This window comes from Hemiscyllium ocellatum, chromosome 37 (assembly GCF_020745735.1).
Source record: "Hemiscyllium ocellatum isolate sHemOce1 chromosome 37, sHemOce1.pat.X.cur, whole genome shotgun sequence".
Taxonomy (NCBI): domain Eukaryota; kingdom Metazoa; phylum Chordata; class Chondrichthyes; order Orectolobiformes; family Hemiscylliidae; genus Hemiscyllium; species Hemiscyllium ocellatum.
Window position 1 is genome coordinate 19,799,381 of NC_083437.1, and position 25,531 is coordinate 19,824,911.

Genomic DNA, 25,531 nt, shown 5'->3' on the forward strand with positions numbered 1-25,531 from the left:
TAAAGCATTTGGAGGTTAGGATGGTACAATAAGCAAATGTTATCATGGGGGATTAAGGTGGAATGATCACTGGCGCTATGAATCGAGGATCTTCATAACAATAACACGCCGATCAGCTTATTCCTCATTCTGGAGAAGGTTCTGCGCTCCTGAGAAAGGAGATGGGGAGAGGAAGATGCAGTGAAAGAGTAACCATTCGAAGCTGCCCTCAGACTATTTTACAGGTTTCAGACACTTTCCAGTTTTCATAACATTGAAAATGCAGGGGGAGTCAGCCTGTCTGACATGGATCTGCAGAAGCATTTCTGGAAAAACTTAAGAGAATCGCGGAGGGAGGTGGGTTTGATCCTAGCCAGGTGTTTAATGTTGATGAAACTGGCTTCCATTTGAAACGTGTGCCTCTAGGACACGTGTTTCTGGAAGCAAGGAGGCTTCAAGGCCTCAAAGGATTCTCCTTTGTAGGAAGCCTACTCCAGTGGCGAAATAAAACATAAGCCATTACTTGTGTATAGGCAGGACAATGAGAAACATTGTAAAATCCCAGCTTCTTGGAAAATGATCTTTTCAGTGCAGGGCCTGGATAGCAAAGCAGACTTTCCATCAGGCATTAGTGGATTATTTTCTACCAGAAGCAAGAAAGTACTCTGAGGGAAATAATCCTAATCTCAAGATCTATCTGTGCTCCGTGACCTGGATCTGGAACCATTATATCCAATGATCAGAGTGCTTTTTATAGCACCAAGGGTCACGTGGCTTTGCGCAGCCAATGGACACTGGTGTCATTGCATGCTTGAAGCCTATTGTTTGGGGAAAACATTCCACAATCTGATACCCAAGACTGAAGGCAATGACAAACCTACAGTCCAGGAATTCTGGAGAAATTCCAACATTTTTGTACGTGACTTCGTTGATTGATTCTTTCTGGGATGAGGTATTGACCCACCTAATGAATGGTTTGTGGAAGAAAGCTCATCTCAATGCAGGCCACTCCTTTGAGGGGTTCAGTGATGCATCATGTGTACGTGGTGAAATCATGCAACAGGCAAAGGCAGTGGGCTTCCACAAAGTAGGAGAAAATGATGTTGACCAACAATTGGAACTGCGTGGTGCACCTCTAAGATGTTGCTGAATTAGATAAACCATACCTTTTGAGGGAGAATGTCTGGATGATGATGATGAAGAAATCAATATTCTTCTCAACAGAGAGGTATCCTGAGCTCTGAAATATGTTTGAGCATTGAAACTGCAATCAGCATTATCCAAAATCACTGCACTGTCGCTTGGATCATTCTGACAAGCCAGCCATGAAATGTTCAAGATTCTTTGAATGCAAAACTGCAAGTAGGGAGGCAAAGAATCCTGGGTTCTTTCTTGTAAAAGTAACACCAGGCATGGAATCACCTGGAGCAGTACCTTCAGACATACTACTGGGGGAACGTGCTGAGGTTACATCTTTCACAGAGCGAGAGAGAGTGTGGTTCTGGGGCAGAGTGATGTCAGTGACATTGAGATGGCAATCGATGACCCTCTGTATCTCCAACCTCTGCCAATACCCCTCTTAAAAATCATAGATTAGGTTACCTCCAATGTGGAAACAGGCCCTTCGGCCCAACAAGTCCACACCGACCCTCCGAAGAGCAACCCATCCAGACCCATTCCCCTAACACTATGAGCAATTTAGCGTGGCCAATTCACCTGGCCTGCACATCTTTGGGCTGTGGGAGGAAACCGGAGCAAACCCACGCAGACACAGGGAGAATGTGCAAACTCCACACACACAGTTGCCCGAGGTGGGAATTGAACCCAGGTTCCCTGGCACTGTGAGGCAGCAGTGCTAACCACTGAGCCATCGTGCTACCCCAAATAACTTCAAATAAAATATCTTTTTAGACTAAAAATGGTTTTCTGTTTGAATCTTTGCTTAAAAAAGGCAGTGTGTTCCAGCTGCAAGATTGTATAAATATTACATTTCACAGGTACCTGTTATCTGTGGTCATCTTGAGTTTATAGGTTACAACAGAGCAGCATTCCTTCAAAAGCATGCTATGCTTCAAGTGCCCAGTACGATGGAGTGTGAGAGCTTTTTACCCTCCGACCATGTGCTATGATCCAGTTTGATAACTATGAGATGTTGCATCATGGGTAAATTATTCCCCAGTGTGAGACGTCACATTTGATTAATTCAACATCTGTGCATGTCCTTGTTCCAGACACGGAGTGGTGTCAGAAGCACTGGCTAACTCCCCCTCCGTCCCAGCCTCATGGCACTGAGGGCAGTTGTAACTTCACATCATCAAGGTGAAAACAATGACTGCAAGTGCTGGAAACCAGATTCTGGATGAGAGTGGTGCTGGAAAAGCACAGCAGGTCAGGCAGCATCCGAGGAGTAGGCGCCTGACTGAGGTCAGTTCAACATTGATCAGGAATTAAAGGTTTTCGAGGCTTTCATTGAAACAAATGGATTAAAGTGAGTGCGTGTGACTCTCATAATTCTCTGGATCAATGGATACATGCAGTTGATATCTGAGTCTATAAGGAGTGAAAGAACTGGTCACTTCCTCGATCAGCGAGTGAGAATGAGTTAAATAGTTGTGTGTCTCTGGTTGAGAGGCTGTGAAGACACTGACAGGGAGGAGAAGGGGATGCTTTAAACAAAAGCAAGATGGTGTTCAGGTCAGTCATAAATTGTTTGGCCAATTGGCCTTTTCCTGCTCTTAAAACATTGAGTAAGAAACAGTCCAGCCAGCCTCGTGTTTGTCTGAGACCTGTGTAATTATTTTGTCAGGGCACTAATCCTTTGGTGTACCTTTACAAATGCAAAACCTGATGGAAAGGCTGAAAGGTTGGGTCCTCAAAAGGAACTGCGTCTGGCTGTATGTTGTACCATCTTGGAGGGCAGGGCTTTACTGCACTGATAGTCCACCCTTCCTGGTCTCACTCGGTTTTGACTCTGGTCGTTTGCGGTAATGCTTCCCTTGAGCATGTAGGGGATCCAGGTCAAAGTTAGTGCTTGACCCAGCCGCATCCCATTTTCCTCTTATTTGGCTCAACGAGGGATCCCACAGCCATGAAAGGGACTTAGCTCCTCCCTTTGACCTGAAAGAAATTGGTACTAGAGAGGGAGCCACATCAGAAAGGCTTTCCACAGAGCTTGTTCCAACCCGTTGGTATTCTAGCTGAGGTTCTGATGGAGGGTGTTGGCACGATTCCTAGATCCCCAGCCTTTGATATGCCTGAGCTGGGAGTTTTTAATAGGGCAGTGCAGTGCGGAGGGAGCCTTACTGTCAACTTGAACTGCACTCTCACTGACCTGATCGATGCTGAAAGAGACATGTTCTGTTTTCCCCTCAGTGTTGTTGTTCCTCAATTTAAACACACAGCTTGCTAGAAATCGGCGAGTCAGGGAATTCCAGCGAGGTATGGGGTGGGCACAGTGGCTCGGTGTTTAGCACTGCTGTCTCACAGCACCAGGGACCCGGGTTCAAATCCAGACTCGGGCAGCTATCTGTGTGGAGTTTGCATATTCTCCCCATTCTCCTCTGGGTGCTCTGGTTTCCTCCTACAGTCCAAAGATGTGCAGGTTGGGTGGATTGGCCATGTTAAATTACCCAGGGATGCCTAGGTTAAGTGGATTGGTCATGGGAAATACAGGGTTACAGGGACAGAGGAGGGGTTTGGTCAGGGTGGGCTATTCTTTGGAGAGTTGGTATGGGCTGAATGGCCTGCTTCTAAACTGTAGAAATTCTGTAATATCCCTATTAAACATTTTAATTGACATGTATGCCTGTGGCCACGCAGAGCAGAAGTAGAGGCATGTACCTGCCTCATTGTAACTCTGCTGCATTACTCACAGGCTGTTTAATAGCTGGAAGGAGAAAATGACAGTGAGAATGATTTTCTTTTCTCCCAACTATGTTTGACTAATTTCTGGCTATTACTGACAAAATGTACCATTCAAGGACATATGCATTATTGAGTAGATGGGAAAACTCAACGGGGGACTGGTAATTGCTAAAGTGGAGCCGCACAGCTCTCTGAAAGACAGCTTGCTCGTTCAGTGCCTGACTGATGGTGAGCTAACTGTACAGGGCAGGCTGCTACCCTTACTGAGGGAAACTGGCTTGGGTCGGATTGCTGCATGTTGGGGGAGACATTTGTTAAATAACTCGGAGACAGAATTCCTTGCTTCTCACTTTTTTCAGTCTATAATCCCTTGGCTAAAGCAGTACTGAAATTTTTTTTCTCCCTAAATCTTTCTCTTTTTTTTTTGAAGGAATATAATGGGTTGCATCTAAAGTTTAACTCTTTTTGTCAAAGCCTTGTATTTCTGGGTGACCTCAGGACATCTCAGAGGATCTGACAGCAGATGTTGGATGGTATATCATCAAGTATGAAATGCAGCAGCCATTTTGAGTGCTGTGAGATCACAGAAACTGCGGTGTGTTAGTGACCCAGTTTTGGCGATGTTAGTCAAGGGGGTAAGTCTTGGCCGGGTCAGCAAGGACGCTGCCCTGTCCTTCTTTGACATAGCACCATCAGGCTATTTGTTGTTTAGTTATAAAGTTGGCACCTCTGACAGTGCAACACTGCCACAGTACTGCACTGGAATCAGCCTTCATTCTGTGTTCAAATCTCAGGACTGGCATTGAGCCGACCAGCACAATAAGTGACTGTCTCCTGACTGGCACCTTCTTTGCCCATCGTGACCTCTCTTAAATGGTTGGCCACGTACATCGTAGAGAATTTTTGAGTGTTTCTGTTTTGTTTGTCTCAATCTTGTCCAATTCATTCCCCCACCCCCACCCCAAACAGAACTCGTCTTGCTTCAAGGCATGTTTTTGCTTTGTATCTTACATTTGCTAACTTGTGCTGGCCAGCGATAACATGTAAGCTAAACATCACAGGTTGGTAATGATGGGTGACAGACCAAAAACAATTCTTTTATGTTCAGTTGACCCTTCAGCTTTCCAGTGCTCCTTTCTGAGCCCCAGTAAATGGCAGTTCTAATAGCTCTGTCCTTTCTGCGTTGAACCTTTGGTGTTTTGAACCTCATGCATTTCAGCATTTCCCATTTTCCCATCATTGGACTGCTCGGCTGTGACAGGCTGAGATTCACATGTTGGGTGGTTTCCATAGAAATGGGCCACATGGTTTGCAAACTGCAGCAAAATGGAACTGGTTGAACCCATGTTTTCTTTCCCTCTTGAACACTGCACTACCATTTTCTGTCTGCCTGCTGGAGGCCACTGAATTTGGCTCCCCCAGATGAATCTCCATGCACCTCGACCACTGAATGGTGACCAGCGGAGTTTTGTTTTCTTTATTCATTCATGGGATGCCAGTGTTGCTGCCTGGGCCTAGTTGTCCTTGAGAAGTTGGTGGTGAGCTGCCTTCTTGAACCACTGCAGCCCCTGTGATGTATGTGGACCCACAGTGCCCTTAGGGAGGAGGTCGGTCCAGGAGTTGGACCCAGCCACACTGAATGAACAGTGAAAAACTTACAAGTCAGGATACCGTGTGGCTTAGAGGGGAACTTGAAGGTGGAGGTGTTCCCATGTATCTGCTGCTCTTGTCCTTCTAGATTAGAATTATAAAATGTTACAGACCGAAGAAGGTCATTTAGCCTGCTGTGTCTGTACTACTCCTTAAAGAGCTACCCAGGTGTGCTTCTCTTCTGCCCTGACTCCACTGCCCCCATAACTTCATTCTTTTCAAATCTACATACAGCTTGCTTTTGGAACCTCCTATGGAATCCTCCTCCAGCATATTCCCCGGCAGCATGTTCCAAATCCTCGTAGCTCTCTGAATAGAGAAGTCTCTGCTCATCTCACTCCTAGCTTTCTTGCTGGTAATTTTGAAATTATAGCTCCTAGTTAATGGCATACCACCTCACGGAAACCCAGTATCCTCCTTTACTCTGTCAGAATTGTTCACAATTTTGCAGGCCTTGATAAGGTCACCTCTTATTCTTCCCTGTTCCAAAGAGAATAAGTCCAATTTATCTACCTCTAATCTTTCCTAGTATCTAAATGGAATTTAGGTGCTGATGGAATTATTAGATTATATTCCCTACAGTATGGAAACAGGCCCTTCAACCCAACACTGACCCTCCAAAGAGTAACCATCCCTACCCTATATTTACTCCTGAGTAATGCACCTAACACTACGGGCAATTTAGCATGGCTAATTCACCTGACCTGCACATCTTTGGACAGTTGGAGGAAACCAGAGCACCTGGAGGAAACCCACGCAGACACGGGGAGAATGTGCAAACTCCGCACAGACAGTCACCCAAGGCTGGAATCGAACCTGGGTCCCTGATGCTGTGAGGCAGTGGTGCTAACCACTGAGCCACCGTGCCACCCCATTCTGTCATTCTTGATTTATTCCCATTAACGTGATTTAAAAAAACATGTACAAACAATACACCTGCAGTGAATGGACCAAATTTGAGTTGAATCATACGTTTTATTATTCAGTGCGTGCATCGTCACAAAGCCAAGTGATAGCCTTTTCAGTGGCTGGATCAGCTTTGTAAAGCCTCCTTTGTGGGTTCTGTCAGAGGACCCTCGTTGCTTATGTGAGTCATTGTTCGACTGCACCACAGCTGCAGCCTGGATGGTCCTGGGATGCTGCCTGAACTGCTGTGCTCTTCCAGCACCACTGATCCACAACCTGGTCTTGGTAACTCCACTTCCCCGAGAGCTCGACTTGTCTGGAAATGGTTTGAGGTGGTCCCGAACTCATTAACTGTTGTGCAATTGAATAAAGAACAGTGCCCAGCTTATGTGATGTCTGTTGTACCAAAGTAATCTGTAACAAATCACTAATATGCAGTAAATTATATCTTGTTATCTTGAAGGGTGTCTTCTGTTGAGACAGGAAGTAGTTTTCCTTTAACACCTAAGAGTAAATAAGGTAAAAACAATGACTGCAGATGCTGGAAACCAGATTTTGGATTAATGGTGCTGGAAGAGCACAGCAGTTCAGGCAGCATCCAAAGTGCAGCAAAATCGACGTTCCTGATGAAGGGCTTTTGCCCGAAACGTCGATTTCGCTGCACTTTGGATGCTACTTGAACTGCTGTGCTCTTCCAGCACCACTAATCCAGAACCTCAGAGTAAATGCCCTGTAGTTTGCTACACTCATAGACGATGATGGCAGTAAACTTCATGAGCAGTAACCCATACAGTGTAGTGAGTTGGCATGTTCATACATACCCCTCACTGATATATAGCCCACACTGTGTGGTTACCTTTTACAATGCTGTAAATCCTCTAGCCTCACAAGCATTTGGACTTCATGAGAATCTTTTCCCCATGGCAGACACGTCTAAGACCAGAGCTTCAGGTGAGGAATAAGTGCTTTAGGGGAGACCTGAGAGAAGTTCTTTTTTCACCCAGAGCATGTTAGAAATAGGGAACGTATTGCCTGAGAGGGTGGTGGAGGCAGGTACTATCACAACATTTATGAAGCATTGGAATGTTGCAGGGCATAGTATAGACCAAGTGAAGGTAAATGGGATTAATGTAGCTTGGTGATTGTTGTTTGGCATAGACATGGTGGGCCAAAGGGCCTGTCTCTATGCTGCAGGACACTATTTTGGGAGCAATTGAGGGGAGAAATGGTTGATAAATATTAATGAAAGGATGTAGCTATGTGGAGAATGGAAGGTGATGGGTAGGGTGCTTCTTCATTTGTTTCTTACACACGTGTTCCTCATCCGGGCCTAGAGGAAGCAGGAGTGGACAGTAACGTGTACCCCATCCACCTCCAATACTCCTGGAAGGCAGTGCTGGCTAAGGAGCCCACTGTGGTTGACATTCTGTTTTCTAATGTTTTAATGGTCTTGTTCAGATATGCTGCCAGAGGTGCTCTGACGTTTTGGAAACTGCTGTAAAGCTTTTACTTTGCTGTTGAGGGTAGTCTAAGGTCAGAATAAAACAACAAAGTAAATAAGGCCCCAGTAGTGGTGCTGGGAGTGGCAGAACTTCTATACATCAGAAGGTTACATTATTCTTACAGGCAACCCAACTTTTTGAACCACGTCGGGCTGTGCAGGGATTTACGTAGTTCAGCTATGATTTTACTTCTAAGTTAATTTTGTAATAACTGAGTGTAATCGATCACCGCCTCTCTGTTTTTATTCTCTCCGCGCTCTCTTTCTGAAGGGGTGGTGAAGGGTTTTCTGCACTGACCTTTGTCATAGCAACGAGGCCTACCCAGAGATTTGAAACTGAGCCTGAGGGAGTACGTAGTCTGGTGGCAGCTCAGCACTGTCGAGATGAGTCTGTGATCTCTGTTAGGCCATCCCTTCGTAAATGATAGCCATGTTTCAGGAAACAATCTTGTCTCATTTTCATGTTCCTTTAGTGGAGGGGTAGCTTAGAGAGCCACAGACTTCCTCATCATGCATTGACAGAAATTGAAATTAGCTTTATTGTCAGGTGTACTCAAATGAGTATAGTGAAAAGTTTACAAGTCACCACCTTGGTGCCATTTTAGGCACAAAGATGCCTAGATAAAGATTATTAGGGGAAAAAGAATTAGAATAAAGAAAGGAAAAAGTTCAGAATAACAGACCACGCTGACACCTAGCCTCTAGTCTGTGCCAGACCTTGACTCCAAACTGCACTCTCTAGGCTGGGAGACCACTCTGGAATCCTCTCAAGACCGAAAGAAATACCTCAGAGTCAAGTTGGACATCAGTGCAAACTCCTATTTAAGTGAAAATACTTATTAATTTGGGGAAAAAATATTGAGCTGTAAAATTCTTGTTTTTACCAATTTTGGAAATGGATGTCTTTGTCTACAATTGAGTTCGTAATGTAGGAGGACCTAACTGTTCCACAGAGCACCGGGCATGTGGGAGACTGGCAGTAAGAGACCAGGGATGCTCAGGTCCGTCAGGTAGGGTGCTTTGTCTGACTTTGTTCCAGCATTTGAGCACTCACCTCTTCCTGTTTCTCTCCGTGGTCTCCTGAAGGCAGTGAGGCGTCTTGGTCATCCTCAGCCATGAGTGAAGGCTGGACTATTTGACAACAGAGAGCATCACAGTCTCGACCTCACCTGATGTGCTCCTCCATCGACGTGGCAGGGCAGCAAACAGGAGACAATGGTCTTTCCTCTCCTTCTTTTATAACCTAGCGGTGCTGAAGGCCTACCCCACAGAGCCCTACTTTGGTTAAAAACAATTCCATGTTATATAGAAGCTGAATTTAGTCATCAGTACCTCCCATTGAAGCCTCACGAGGGTAAAATATCCAGTGTGTCTCTCTGATTTTTGGCTTTTTACCTTGATCTCCTGTGGTAAACGAGACTCTGATTTTACCTGCTGTTTCATCCCCCACCTCACCAAACCAACAAACATTTTCAATGTAAGATCTACGCAAAAAGCATAAATTAAGAATACTTTTTTTTAAACAAGGGCTTGTTGGGTTTCGGAATATTTTATCAGAAGCAGTCAGGGAATGCTGATTCCTTTTATGAAGGAAAATACTGCCAATAAAATATAGCAATGGGAAGCATTTGAAACAAAACATGGAGAAATCTAAAAGTGATGACAGTGAGTCTGTAACTCCTTCCATCGGGTCTGTATGGCTCTGATGGGCAGATCCACCTCATTCAGCGCTGATTTGATATTGAATGCTGTTTACTTAATCATTTAGGACAAAAAGTGATATCCTGCCAACAGCATGTGTGGAGTGCTGGGTAAATCAGAGCTCCAGCAATGTATGTGGTGTATATGAGGGAGATGCAGCAAAGGGCATGGATTAGACTGAAGTTGGAGGAGCAGTGTGTTATAAATTTAAGGTGAAGGGGACATAAATTTAAGGTGAAGGGTGGAAGGTATAGGGGGGATGTCAGGGGTAGGTTCTATACCCAGACAGTGGTGGGGCATGGAATGCGCTGCCTGTGGGGGAATGGCAGAGTCAGAATCATTGGTGACCTTTAAGCGGCAATTGGATAGGTACATGGATAGGAGCTTAAGCTAGGACAAATGTTCGGCACAACATCGTGGGCCGAAGGGCCTGTTCTGTGCTGTATTGTTCTATGCTCTGTTATATTTCTCACTCTCGTGCTCACACAGCCATAGTGTGGAGTGTTTAGAATGGATTACAATGAAGCTCTCCATCTGCAGTCAGTGACTATTGAACACTCTGACTTTGGCCTGTTAGATTCAACCAGCGCTAACACTTGGTTTGTCTATCAATGAGCCTCCCATTTTAATCCTCACTTTGCTAATCTCCGCTGTTTCACTAACTTTCTGTTCCTTGTTGGAGAGGGGCAGGAGTGTCACACCACGCCCTCAACCTGCTGCCTCAGGTCTTCCTGAGGCAGCAGCTCCCCATCGTCTGAGCAAATTCACCTCCAAGCTGTTGAGGGTATTGTACATCCACTCAGTGATCAGGGAAAGGGAGCTGGATTCAGGAAGATGATATAAACTGGAGGTGGGGGTGGTTAGGGGCCAGCGCTGAAAATGTGTTGCTGGGAAAGCGCAGCAGGTCAGGCAGCATCCAAGGAGCAGGAGAGTCAACGTTTCGGGCATGAGCCCTTCTTCAGGAATCGTGGGGGTGATCAGGGGCCAACCAGTAACTGCTGTGGAGCTCCATATAAACTTGGAGCTCAGTGCGCCGAGAAAGCCAGGGTCCCCTCGTGCGCAGAAAGGTCATGAAGCAGGATGTCAAGGCAATGGTGGAAATGCCCAGGTCACTAAAGAGCCCAGGTGAAGAATTTACATATTCCTGGGCTTGAGGGATACCTGGGCAATAAATGTGACTATCGCGGAACAAAGCAATACCCCAAAAGGATTGTTTTCCTACATCACTCGATACCTGATGAATTAAGGCCTATCCAGAGATTTGAAACTGAGCCTGAGGGAGTACGTAGTCTGGTGGCAGCTCAGCACAGACTAGATGAGTCTGTGATCTCTGCTAGGTCATCAACAGAGATGTAACCAACACATGGGACACGATGAGCTAACCAAGGATGGACTGGGAATTGAACCTGGTCTGTCACTGGCTGGAACTGGCTGCTTGGTCTGTCTCTGTGCTGTACAGCTGTACCAGGTAATAGATTTGCTATGCAAAGTATGTTTGTCACTCTGAACAATGTCTCCTCACATGTGTCTGTGTGTTTTATTTTCTGCAACACATTATTAATGGTGGGTCTGTTCTGTTGCAGATGATTGTGACCTTCGACCTGAGGAGCTACAGCATCATGTGACAGGTACAGTCCGAGCTCAGGGTGTGAGTGGGGGTGGGGGGTGTTGTCGCGGGTGGGTGTAGTTGAGTACGCTGGTTGAATCGAGTTTGTGTCTGGTTTCTGGACAGGCGGCTGCTCAGGGATGTTTGGATGTTTTGTCTTGTTCCCTCAGATTTGACCATTTGGTTCTGAGAGGGAGGTTCAGCATTATGGCACGATGTTAGGGATCCCGGTGCTCAGAGTGACCAGTGTTGGCGAGGTGCCAACTCTGGGGATAAGCGTGTATCAGAAATGTGGAGATGCCTGAATTGCTCTCGTGTGACCCTCCCAAAGCCGTAGACATCATCTTCAAAGTGCACAGCTCCACATTGCCCAGCTTCACAACCAAAGCAGCAACAAGAGTCTCCCTGTTGGGCATGGTATTTTATAAAAGCAGAAACTGCTGGAAATCCCCAGCAGGTTAGGCAGCATCTGTGAAGTGAACCACCATGAGCGACATTTTGTCAGAACTGCAAGATGTCAGAAATATGGCAGTTTTTTGAGGCAGTGGAGGGGGCTCTGTCTCTGTGACAGGGTGAAAGGGCAAGGGATTTAAATAACAAAATATTTCACATTTACAACAGTAAAATAAATAGCTAATGGATAAAGTTAAGGAAAAAAAATCAAAACAGGAAGGCCACCTGAACGCAATGTGAAGTAAGAAACCTGTCAGGCCTGACCCAGCGAAACAAGAAAAATATACAGCAAGATATAGGTGTAGGCAGAAGGAATTGTCTAAAGGTGTTGAATTCAATGTTGAGTCCAAAGGGCTGGAGGATGCTGCAACAAAAGCTGGGCTGACGTTTGCTGAGCTTCATACATTTTCTTTCTCTCTTCTCACTCATTCACGCTCACTCACTCCCTCCTTCCCTCATTTTCATTTTCTCTTCCTCTCTATCCCACTTCCTCATTCTCTCTTTCTATCTCTCTGTCCCTCCCCCTCTCTCTCATTCTCTCTCTGCCTGACTCTCTCCCTTATTCTATCTCTCTCTCTCTCTCCCCCTCTGTCTCTCCCTTCGACTCTTTCTCTCTCCCATACCCATAATCAGGTCTTGGAGGTTCCCTGAAGGATTCTCCTCATTTTCTGCTGCTTCTGAGATGGGGAGGGGGGAAGGTGAATGAAGTGGAGCTCTGAGTTTTGCTAAAGGGGATCAGGCCTGCTGTTAGACCCCACTCCCGTGGCCATGAGAGTGAGTTCGAGAGTGATCTGATGGAGGGCTTTCGAAAGCGATGAGGAAATAACCCACCTCATTGCCCACTATCGTACTGTCGGGGTTTCCAGGTTCACCAGATCAGAGCACTTCCTGAGGGGTGGCCTCCGCCAAAGTCTTCAGTGGAAACCTGAATCCCATCCTGTGTCTTTTCATTTCGGTATTGCTCCTTTTTTGGACTGGGAGTCCCGGTGACACAGTCTGTACAACTGCTGTGATATCCAACCCAGGAACGGAGTCGGCCGGTCAGGGACGGAGCCGGACAGGGACGGAGCCGGACAGAGACAGAGCTGGCCGGACAGAGAAGGAGCCGGCCGGTCAGGGAAGGAGCCGGCCGGACAGGGATAAAGCTGACCGGTCAGGGGTAGTGCTGGCTGGTCAGGGAAAGAGCCAGCCGGAATGGGATAGAGCTGGTCAGACAGGGACGGAGCCGGCCGGAAAGGGACGGAGCCGGCCAGAGAGGGAAGGAGCTGGCTGGACAGGGATAGAGCTGACCAGACAGGGATAGAGCTGGCCAGACAGGGATAGAGCCGGCCGGAGAGGGACGGAGCCGGCCAGAGAGGGACGGAGCCGGCCAGAGAGGGAAGGAGCTGGCTGGACAGGGATAGAGCTGACCAGACAGGGATAGAGCTGGCTGGAACAGGGAAGCAGCTGGCCGGTCAGGGATAGAGCTGGCCAGACAAGGATAGAGCCGGCCAGACAGGGAAGGAGCTGGACAGGGACGGAGCCGGACAGGTAAGGAGGCGGCCGGTCAGGGAAGGGTTTAAAAGCCTTGACCGACATCTGGTGCCCTGAAGTGGAGCATCCCGATGTGGCCGGCGTTTCTAAGTGGTGACTCTGCCTCCCGGCTCCTCTCCTCTCTCCCACGTCCTCCCTGTACACTGGGAAAGTTAAGATTAAAGTATTCACTCCTGCTAATTTGCAGAGCTGCTTGGGGCAAAATTGGCAGCAGAGCTTAAACAATCTAACATCTCCATGGCAACCATGAACATTAAACTAAAGAGACAGGGAATCAGTATGTGTACCTGCTGAGCGCTATTCCATAAACTGCTCCAATCAAAAGCTTTCTCAAAGTCAGGTTGATAGATTTTCATTGAGTAAGGGCCTCAGTGCAGATGCTGTAAGGCTGACTGATGTTGACGCAATGGGAGGGAGACAAATTCTTCTATTCCTGCAGACCACTGCTGTGATCTAACAGTGCAGCTCATTCTCTACCTCTCGTGATTCAGTGGACAACTGCGCCAGTAATGGCAGCACTGAGCAATTCCGAGCAGGGAGATGCTTCCTCTGTCAATACAGGGTGGCACGGTGGCTCAGTGGTTAGCACTGCTGCCTCACAGTGCCAGGACGCCAGGTTCGATCCCAGCCTCTGCGCCTATCGGAAAGATGTTGTGAAACTTGAAAGCATTCATCAATGATTTACAAGGGAGGTTTGGAGGGTTTGAGCTACAGTGAGAGGCTGAACAGGCTGGGGCTGTTTTCCCTGGAGTGTCGGAGGCTGAGGAGTGACCTTATAGAGGTGTACAAAATTATGAGGGGCATGGATAGGATAGATAGACAAAGTCTTTTCCCTGGGGTCGGGGAGTCCAGAACAAGAGGGCATAAGCTTAGGGTGAGAGGGGAAAGATATAATAGAGACCTAAGGGGCAACTTTTTCACACAGACGGTGGTACATGTCTGGAATGAGCTGCCAGAGGGAGTGGTGGAGGCTGGTACAATTATAGCATTTAAAAGGCATCTGGTTGGGTATATGAATAGTGAGGGCTTAGAGGGATATGGGCCAAGTGCTGGCAAATGGGACAAGATTAGGCTCGGATATCTGGTCAGCATGGACGAGTTGGACCGAAGGGTCTGTTTCTGTGCTGCACATGTCTATGATATGTATGGAGATGGTTGGTTCTCCAGGTCTGGCATGTTCTCCTCGTGTCTGCGTGGGTGTGCTCCGGTTCGTTAGATTCTGTCGGTGAGAGTGAGGGTCACGCACCGAGCCTTGGCTGGTCCCCTCCGTACAGCAGGACTGTTGATGCTCTGTGCAGCCTCAGCTCAGAGCCATGGACCTAACATCACTGGGGAGGCTTTGTCTGTGTGGCTGGGCTATCACTGGAGAAACCACGCTATTGGAAGCATCTTCCATCGTTTTCTTCCCCACCCTTTAATTCTGGTATCTTATTACTCCTGCCTAGAGGGGCCCATGCCTCCCCAAAATGTGATCCCCCTCCAGAGTGCAGCTCCCTCATATGTGAGAATTGGATCCCAGAATGCTGTCACAAGCCCCCTCCCCTGTTGGGAGAAGGAAATCACTTCATTTCCTCCCTCTGGTATTTCACCCAGGCACAGGCTCCAGCAATCTGAGAATTTTCACTCCAAGAGGGAAAACACCAATGGGTTTTGCAATGGTGGGGAAATATCCGAGCTGGTTCCCGCCCTGGCCTCACACTTCCCTGACAGAAATGCTCGATCAGGAATGGAAACCGAGTGCTCCATTCACACTACCATCGGGCACAAGACATTTCGGCATGTTCTCTGGTTACAGCAGGCGCAATACAAATGCAGGTCCATTCCATCCAGTTATTCTGTTCTGTCCAGTACTACTATTCCCTTCCTCCCAGGCTGCGCACAAACCCAGGGCTGGGGAGTTCAAAACTAGAGGCCATGGGTTTAAGTTGAAAGGGGAACGATTTAAAAGGGACCCAAGGGGCAGTTTTTTCACGCAGAGGGTGGGTCCTGTGTGGAATGGAGACAGGGAGGACTGCAGATGCTGGAGATCAGAGTCGAGAGTGTGGTGCTGGAAAAGCACAGCAGCTCAGGCAGCATCCGAGGAGGAGGAGAATCGACATTTTGAGCATAAGCCCTTCATCCTGATGGCTGAGACGTCGATTCTGCTGCTCCTCGGATGCTGCCTCACCTGCTGTGATTTTCCAGCAACACACTCTCGGCTCAAGTGTGGAATGAACTGCCAGAGGAAGTGGTCAATGCAGGTGCAGTTACAGCATTTAAAAGACATTTGGGTAGGTGTTTAAATAGGAAAGGTTTGAGGGATATAAGCCAAACACAGGGAAATGGGACTGGATTGGAAAAGCTGGTCAACTTGGATGAGTTACACAAAAGGTCTGTTTCCGTGCTCTGGGACTCAACGACTCCATCTGCTTGAAGTTTAATCAGGCCCTGTCTTTTCCAGGAGCCCCCAACCCCCTGACACCGGATTTTGATTTTGGGAGAAGCTCCCACCTAAGAATGATTGATAGATAAATGGAATGTGTTGTGAAGACCACTTTCATTCTGGTTGGGATTTGCAGCAGTAGCAGAGCGTGAGGCTGGGTGCTTGTTTGTGAAAACCTTGTGGGTTTCCCAGTTTGAGAAGCCTGATGTATCAGTGTCAGTGTGCGATATGCTTGGTGCCCTTTAATTCACATAATTGATGTGTTGTTCTTTCAGAGCTGCCGTTTGCATATCGCTGCCTGCGTGTGTGTGTTGTGAAAATCAATTTCTTCAATCACCCCGATGTCATCCATTTTCTAGCCAGTGCATGTCGAAATCCTACTGTTTTTCAGGAGCCTGCCTCTTACAGCTGCTGTCAATACAACAGGATGAAAGTCTTGCCCCAGCCTCTTGTCAATATTATTCATAACCAACTGGACTTCAAGCAGGGAGCCTGAGGCGCAGTTAGTGCTTCTGCCTGCACCTCTTCTCGTGCCTGTTGGCTTCTTTCCTTTCCCCCATGTCTTCCTTCCTCCCTCACGTTTTGTTATTTATTTCTGTGTCTTCCTTTTCCTCTCTATCTCATTTTCTCCACCTGCGTTGCTCTCCTGCTTTCTGTCCCTCTTTCCCCTTTGCAGCCTGGCTCCATGTGAGATTCTTTTCATCGCAGCCTGTTTTCACAGCGAGCCCCCTGTTTGGGTGTCCCTGCCCCCACTGACTGTCAATCGTCTTCCCTTGGAGGTTCCCATTGAAGAGGTTTCTCCTGGCTGACCCTGCTAGGTGTCCCAGAACAACGATGACGCTTGATCATGTGCAGAGCCTGTGAGTGGGGGCTGTTGTGCCAACAGTTCCCATGTGGTTCTATCTGACCAGGAAACACTCCGGCACGTACTGCCTGATGCAGACATAGTGGAAGGATTTACAAACTGACAATCCACCTTGTGATGTCCCTTCCATAGCCATAGATTAAACTTCAAGCAGATGGAGTCGTTGAGTCCCAGAGCACGGAAACAGACTTTTTGGTCTAACTCATCCAAGCTGACCAGCTTTTCCAATTCAGTCCCATTTCCCTGTGTTTGGCTTATATCCCTCAAACCTTTCCTATTCAAACACCTACCCAAATGTCTTTTAAATGTTGTAACTGCACCTGCATTGACCACTTCCTCTGGCAGTTCATTCCACACTTGAGCCGAGAGTGTGTTGCTGGAAAATCACAGCAGGTGAGGCAGCATCCGAGGAGCAGCAGAATCGACATCGCAGCCATCAGGATGAAGGGCTTATGCTCAAAATGTCGATTCTCCTCCTCCTCGGATGCTGCCTGAGCTGCTGTGCTTTTCCAGCACCACACTCTCGACTCTGATCTCCAGCATCTGCAGTCCTCCCTGTCTCCATTCCACACAGGACCCACCCTCTGCGTGAAAAAGCTGCCCCTTGGGTCCCTTTTAAATCGTTCCCCTCTCAACTTAAACCCATGGCCTCTAGTTTTGAACTCCCCAGCCCTGGGTTTGTGCACAGCCTGGGAGGAAGGGAATAGCAGTACTGGCCGGAACAGAATAACTGGATGGAATGGACCTGCATTTGTATTGCGCCTGCTGTAACCAGAGAACATGCCGAAATGTCTTGTGCCCGATGGTAGTGTGAATGGAGCACTCGGTTTCCATTCCCGATCGAGCATTTCTGTCAGGGAAGTGTGAGGCCAGGGCAGGAATCAGCTTGGATATTTCCCTACCATTGCAAAACCCATTGGTGTTTTCCCTCTTGGAGTGAAAACTGTCAGATTGCTGGAGCCCGTGCCTGGGTAAAATATCAGAGTCTGGAGCCAAAGGCAGGACGCTACCACAAGACCTCCCTAGACCTTGGATGCCGTACGGAATTGATGTTGATTGATTTGGTGTGGTCGGTCTGGGAGCAGCAGTGAGCTAGCTCACTATCAGCAGGAACTCTCTGGCCCTTTAGTGCAGCAATTCTCAACCAAATGAGCTGAACGGGTGAAGGAGCCTGTTGGAGTGAGGTGGCCCTCCATTGCTGACCAGTTAGTGCCACTCTATACAGTGATGGGACCATCATAATACTGACAGAAATTCCCAGCTTTGTTTTCCTCATGGCGCGCGCTCGTATACACGCACACGCACACACACGGACAAGAACACCAACACACACACACACACACATGCACACACATGGACACAGGCACACACAAACACGTGTACACATGAACACGCACACATATGAGCATATGTATAGGAATGCGCATGTGCACACATACAAGTGTTCACAGGTGCATTCACACATGCACACGCACACACGAGCATGTGCACATATATGCACTCATACAAATGTTTGCACATTCACCCATTTTGATTAATTAGCAAATAGTGTATTCAGTTCAAAAGAAGTTAAAATGGCCCCTGCTGCCTGATGAACAAAGTTAGGTTTTCCTGGCCATCTCAGTCACCAAAGCAGTGAGTGATGTGTTTGCCTGTATCAAAGTCTTATTATCCGGATCAGCTGATCTCTGCTGGGGCATCGTTCCCCTTGAGCCGGTTGCTAAGGGACTGAAGCAGTTATCTAGGCTGATTCTTGGTCATTCGCCATGTTGTCATCTTCCTCATGCCCTGACTGCTCTGGCCCACATGGTCAGAAAGCCAGCCAGCACATCATTTATGCAAAGCAACTTCCAAAAACAATTGATTGGTAATGAGTAGATAATCTGTGTGTTGTAATGTCGATTGAGGGATAAATGGGAAAGCCGGGAATAATTCCTCTTCTAAGCAGTGCCATGGAATTATTTTTTTTTTTACAGACACTTGAGAGGATTGACAGGATGATGTTCTAACATTGATCATCACATCTGAAAGGCAGCACTGCTGTTTAGTGGAAAGTGCACACGATGATATAGCTGATGGTGTTGCTGTGAGATCAGAGGAAATCAAAAGACAAGATCAGACTGTAGGAAGGAAGCATGTAGACATTATATTAGAGAGCTGTATTCACCAAGTTGTGCTGTTTAAAAGTGAGTAAAGAGTGTTATAATAGTGAAGAGAATGAGAGACCCTTACTTTAGTATAAAGGTAAATGAGGATACTAGCGACCCAGAGAGCAATATTTGAGTAAACCCATCATCCATGTGTATGTCACTCAGAGATACTAAGCAGAACTATCTAACACACTAGTAGAAAGGTCAGCATTAAGTGTGCATCTCTGGCATACAAATATAGGAGTAGGCCATTCATCCCCTTGATCCCTTCCTATTCCAGCACTACCCCATTATCTCAATGTCTTGAGTAACTAGCAACCAATCATTTAAAATGATTTATTTAATAACTGAGATTGCACAGTCTTCAGGGGCAAAGAATCCCAAAGACTCTATTCTGCAGAAGGGCCACTGCACCAGAGGCATGAACTCTGCTTTCTCCCCACACCTGCTGTGATTTCCCAGCATCATTTTATCGCTCCAGCCCTGAAGCTCCCAGCCCTCGTTCCTGATGAAGGGCTTTTGCCCGAAACTTTGATTCTCCTGCTCCTCGGATGCTGCCTGACCTGCTGTGCTTTCCCAGCACCACACTCTCGACTCTGATCTCCAGCATCTGCAGCCCTGACTGTCGCCTGTTTCCCAGCATCAGCTTCCCTTTATACTTTGAGACTCTGTGTCACAGTGTGGAGAATGAAGCCATATGGAGTTTCACACACAAAAAAATGAAGGTAGAGATACTAGAGCTTTGGCAATCCTGAGGTTGTGAAATGTGCTGTAAATACGGACGTGTGATAGATTTCCAGTAGAAATGGGACTTCCCCCTGCATCTTCTGGCCCAGAGCAAGGACACTACCAATGCACTACAAGAGCTCTCATGTACTGTACACATGTAGTCTGCTGAATGGGATGCAGCCCTCATAATGGCAGCAGAACTAAGGAAATTTATGTGAATGAAAAGAGACTGAGGGACAGAAGACAAGGTTGGAAATGCAAGGAAGTTTCTCAATGTAAAGACATGAATGGTGTTCCATAGGACTGTCTTTTGAGGCTGCTCTCATGTCCCATGTACTTATCAATGGCCTGGATTTGGGAACTGAGTGAGTGAGATTGAAACTTGCTGGTGGCCCTCTATAGACAACGGTGATTAAAGACTGTTCAAGGGTTTAAATTTTGTTAACAAGCCAGGCAGACAGATAGCAGACACAGTTCAGTGTAGGAGCTGCACCATATTTGAGTTGAGTAGAAGCATAGAGGAATAACACAGGTCAGTAAAGATGGCAGCACGAATACCAAACCTAGGCAATTGATGCTGCTTTTATTTAATACTTCAGTTAGACTGCAATTCTGTACATTTGGGGAACTCCATTACAGAACAAGTCAAAGTAGAATGTGCATTTGCAGACCCAGTTTTGTGAAGGTGAGTCATTTTTCAACAGACTTTAGAGGTGGCCTGATTGAGACCTTTAGGATCAAGAATGGGTTAAAAAGTGATGCATTGTTTCGCAATGTAGCCCAACATTAAGATGATCGCAGGAAGAGTTAACATGGAGACTGAGGAAGATGGTTCTCTAGCAGAGGATAGCTGTAATATGCTTTCAAACATTGGTAAAGCAACATCCACAGGCCAGAAGCTCTTTCCAACATGTTCCTGCTCCATTTGAAGGATTTTGCTGCAGGTACAATTGTGAATGTCGTTTCCACACGCTGTTCCTGCAGGACATTCAGTAAAGTTACAGCAGGGGAGCAGGAGTGGTTCTGTTTTAAAAATAAGTTTGAATGCAGACAGCTTGGATAGTGACATCATAACCCCAGCCAAAGTGGAATGATTGGCTAAGTCTTCGGGCTTTCATACCTGACAATCTCACACTGGGTGACTAACATTGATTTTATACTCAGAGTTTAAAGTGTGTGGCCGTCCTGCTTTTTGCTGTGGCTGTGATCCAGCTGTGGGCCTGGCCCGGTTGCTGGATATTGTCCACTACTGTCTACCTGACTGTGTACCTGTATTGCCTACACTTCTTTCTGAACAATTACAGAAATGAAATTCACAGCTTTTTTTTATCTTACACTGAAGAATACAAGAAAACCAACTTTACTGAAAAAGCAAGAATTTAAACAGCTTTGAAAGATGATGCTGTTGATTGGCATGAAGATAAAGCCAGAACTATTGACAGTCTTAGTTAATGACTGGCAGACTATGTATCAAGCCCCTCATCGCTTTCGCTATCTGCAGCAGACACATGCCAACTATACCGAACTAACGGGCACTTGCTCAACCAGAATATCCTATCCAATATTACAGCTTTTTAATTTCAAAAATATACTTTATTCATAAAAATATCTTTATATACATAGTCACTAAAGCAGTTCATTTCTGTGCAGTAGCTTTTGCAGAAACAAGCAAGCATCAGAGTTTGACTCTAACCAGCAAACAAGCCAAAGGTAACTGTTACTCATGTAAGACTATATTTGCATAGGTTTGGGGCATCGAGTGTGTCTGATCACTGAACGGAACCCCATTTAACTTTGACAGAACAACCTTAGACAGTGGCCTTTCCCCAGCACACCTTCGTGGCAGTTGCCCCAGGCTTTGGTGTATCCCTCAGCGTACACTCCTGGACCTGTAATCTGCAATTGGATAACATTCACCAAATAACCCTGACTGCACTAAGAATTAGACGGAAATCAATTTAAGATTGCACAGTGTAAATTGGGCATGCTAAAAGCTACATAGATTTATGCACAGGGCCCTGTACTTTGCAGGCAAATCTGTACTGTCCACAGATTGTACCTTTATCACTGAATAAAAGGACAGTGGATCACTGCTGCATCCTAATGGCAGTGTCCTGACCAATCTGAGTCAAGACTGTGTTAACTGTTCCTGCTGCATCTCTGAGCCAATCATAGTTCGATCAATCTGCGTCTTCTTCACATGTTGTATAAATCATTGCTTTCTTTCGAAAGTTGGTTTTCTTGTATTGAATCCTGGTGAGTGCAAAATGAGAAACTCCAACGTCATGTCTGTTTTTAGCAATATTTGTTCTGTGCAACCAAGTAATTAGATGAATAAATAGGATTTATTGTTGTAATTTAGATTGTTTCTTACGTGATCTATCAAATATCCCTCCCCACCTTCTGTGGCTCACGTAGTGGCGCTAAAGCTCATACTAAAGAAAAAGAATAGTCAACAGTATTGGGAGAGTGGGCTAGTAGAGGGTGGTTTATCAAGGAAAGTCACAGCTCTTGTCATGTCTTTGTGCTGTGAGAATCTGTATTCTGTGTGGAAAAAGGAAGTAGTCTCAGCACAGGGCAGAATGCAGAATTTGTAGCCCAGCTCAGCATTCAGTCGGTCCCAGTGTTGCAGTTAGACAGAGGGATAAGTCAAAAGCCCAAAGTTGAGCAAGCTGTATTTGTAGTTTGTAAGCTGCACCAACAAGCTGTAACTAACATCCAAGAAATGATCAAGTTATTTTGTGTTATTGTTTGATTACCAGGCCATTAGTTCTGGAAGCCATCCACCAATAACCTTTCTCATTCTTGCACACATGACTCTCTCACCCCCCCCCCCCCCCCCCCCCCCCATCTCGCACGTGCACAGTCTCTCTATCGCATGTGGGTGCACACACACTCTCCCTCCTTTCAGAAGGTCCTTTAAAACTGACCTTTTTGATCAAGCTATTGGTCCATAAGATATAGAAGAAGAAGTAGGCCATTCAGCCCATTGAGTATTCTCAATCATTCAATGAAATCATGTCTGATCTGCTCATCCTCAAGCTCCACTTACCTGTTTTATTCCTTTAAGCTTAGATTTCATTCCTGATGAAAATTCTGTGTATCTCACAAATCAAAGTTGAATAATCATAGTCATCATGAGCTATTGCCATAAACCCTTGTGATTGTGGTCACCTTTTGTTGTTATTCTCATGTGGCTTCAGTGTCAACATTTATCGCAGGGCGGTACAATGGCTCAGTGGTTAGCACCGCTGCCTCACTGCGCCAGGACCCTGGGTTCAATTCCACCCTCGAGCGACTGTCTGTGTGGAGTTTGCAAATTCTCCCTGTGTCTGCATGGGTTTCCTCTGAGTGCTCTGGTGTCCCCCCCAGAGATGTGCAGGTTAGGTGAATTGGCTGTGCTAAATTGCCCCCCAGTGTCCAGGGATATGCAGGTTGGGTGGGTTAGCCAGGGGAAATATAGGATTACAGGCAATGAGGTTAATGGGGGATGAGCCTGGGTGGGATGCTCTTTGGATGGTCAATGTGCACTCTATGGGCTGAATGGCCTGCTTCCACACTGTAGGGCATTCGATGGCCGCACACTTTAAACTCTTGAGTATAAAATCAGTGCTAATTACTTAGTGTGAGACTGTCAGGTATGAAAGCTTGAAGACTGAGCCAATCACCTCCCCTTTGCCTGGGGTTGTGATGCCACTGTCCAATCCTGAAGGCTCTTGGGTCAATTATGACAGTGATTATTTCCCCCTCCAATTCTATTTTGATTTAGTCCCTGCCCTCCCCTCCACTGTTTGATCACACAGCATCGCCCTTTGATGGGAAGGGCACTGCTTGTCACTGGCTACCCGGGTGTTTCTCTTTTGAGAGCTGGATCAGTGTAAGTGTGTGCACGTGTGCAAGGACTCTCCTCCTTAAAACAAAATGACAGTGATTGTCGTAGGTTGTTGTTGTAAATGCAATATTCAGACTGACAAAGGCAGAAAACACCGGGAAAGCTGCCTGTGTTTTCCTCAGGTGCCTGCTAATGTAGCAGGACATGGAGGGAGGCAAGGCACAGTTCAGGGTTTAAGCATCTCACCGCTGAGCTCTGGCCATGTTCCACCTGCACCAGTGTTTCTCTCCCTCCCTACCACCCCCCAACAACATGTATTTGTTTCTCGTGAGCCTCTCCCTTGGAAGAGTGAACTGAAAAGGATGGCTTTGTGTGGACAGAATCAATAGAAGCTGTATGGGCACTGCTTCCTTTTTATTCCTCTGAGAGGCTGATAAATCAGCCCATCGATTCCATGATACACTTGGCTGTTGCACGGTGTGAGTGAGTTAGTGATTCTCCTGGGCTCCTGCTGAAATGTCAAATCCTAATTATTTCTCAGATTGCTGAATAGTGTAATGATTCATACCAGGATTTCGATTAATCTCCAGCATTTCAGTGACTTTGAATTCCAGGAGGAGATGTGTTTTTAATTACTTGTCCTAATAAACAGAGCTTCATGTTACTGGAACGCTGTTTCCACCCGGCATCCTTCCTTTCTGTAAACGATGTTACTCTATTGTCTTGTTAATTGCCACGTTGAATTCTGGTGCCATAAAATTTTTGTTAAGGGGTATATTCCTTTGAGGACCATATTGCTCCTACAAGGGGGCCCTGAGGGAGAATGATTGGATGTATCACTCTGGCACAAGGTTGTTATATTTGGCCTCGGGATCTCTAGATTTGGTGAGTTTGGGGAGTGGGAGCAGGGAATCCAATAGTGAGGTTACCTGATCACTATCCTGGGCATAGTGCAGAGAGAAAGAGAGACCAGGCACCACTGTGATGCCTCTACATTTCAATAGCTGATGCAATTTGCTGTCAGTGTGAAGAAAAGGCAGTGTGGGGGCATTTGCTGCTGTACCACCCCAGCAGCACCTTCAGAGGAATGGGGAGAAATGACCAGATCAAGGTAGTTTTTCTTCATGGAAAAAGTGAGGTCTGCAGATGCTGGAGATCAGAGCTGAAAATGTGTTGCTGGTTAAAGCGCAGCAGGTCAGGCAGCATCCAAGGAACAGGAAATTCGACGTTTCGGGCATAAACCCTTCATCAGGAATTGGGGCTTAATGCCCCGAAACGTCAAATTTCCTGTTCCTTGGATGCTGCCTGACCTTCTGCGCTTTTCCAGCAACACATTTTCAGCTCTAGTTTTTCTTCATGTCCTGTTGTGCTCTGCCTGTCCACTGAAATGTGTGCTTTTACTGAAAATGGTGTCACTGCTGTGCTATCACAAGTCACACTCTCCCATTACAGCCAAACGACTCATTTGCCCATTTCCCCCATGGAACCCTCATGCTGTTGGTCTCTGCTGTCACAGTTCAATTTGGTTAGGTTCCTTACAGTCACAAACTAGTTAACCAAACACCTGCTGACCGACAGGTTAAAATAAAGCTGACTACTGGGCGAAGACCTTGACAAGTGAATGAGGCTGGATAGATACGTCCAATAGCAGGTCCCTTCAGCGAGAGGCCAACACGAAAGCTTATTGTAAGGTTTTTATTAGCACTTGACTGTTACCTTTTGGTTTATTCACTGATGGGGCATGGGTGCTGCTGGCCAGCCAGTGAATGTATTGTCCATGCCTAGTTGCCCCCGAGCAGTAGCAGTGGTGGACTCTCCCTCTTTATGATCATTTAAACGGGCATTGGATAGGTATATGGAGGATAGTGGGCTCGTATAGGTTAGGTGGGCTTGGATTGGCGCAACATCGAGGGCCAAAGGGCCTGTACTGCACTGTATTTTTCTATGTTCTATGTAGAAGATGAGCTACCTTCTTGGTCCACTGCAGACCATGTGTGTAGGTGACCCACAATGCCCCTTAGGGAGAAAATTCCAGGATTTTGACCCAGTGACAGTGACGAAACAGCAATAGATCAATGCTATTGATCTATTTCCAAGCCAGGATGGTGAGTGGCTTAGAGGGCAGCTTGCAGGTGACTGTGTTCCCACATACCTGTTGCCCTTGACCTTTGAGATGGAAGTGATTGTGAGTTTTGATGGTGCTGTCTGAGGGTCTGTGGTAAATTTCTGCAGTGAATTTCTGTAGATAGATAGTACAGACTGCTGCTACTGAGTATTGATGGCAAAGGGAGTCGATACTTGTAGATGTGGTGCCAATCAAGTGGGCTGCTTTGATGTCAA

At 46.6% G+C, this 25,531-nt stretch overlaps 1 protein-coding gene across 7 annotated transcripts in view; it reads left to right on the forward strand.

Annotated features, from left to right (window-relative positions):
* LOC132833830 (kazrin-like) overlaps positions 1-25,531 on the forward strand; it is a 704,169-nt gene that overhangs the window by 376,260 nt on the left and 302,378 nt on the right. For all 7 annotated transcript variants that reach the window (XM_060852461.1, XM_060852462.1, XM_060852468.1 and 4 more), the window contains one exon: positions 11,185-11,229. In XM_060852461.1, coding sequence (XP_060708444.1) covers positions 11,185-11,229 — 45 coding nt within the window. The remainder of the gene's footprint in view (positions 1-11,184; positions 11,230-25,531) is intronic.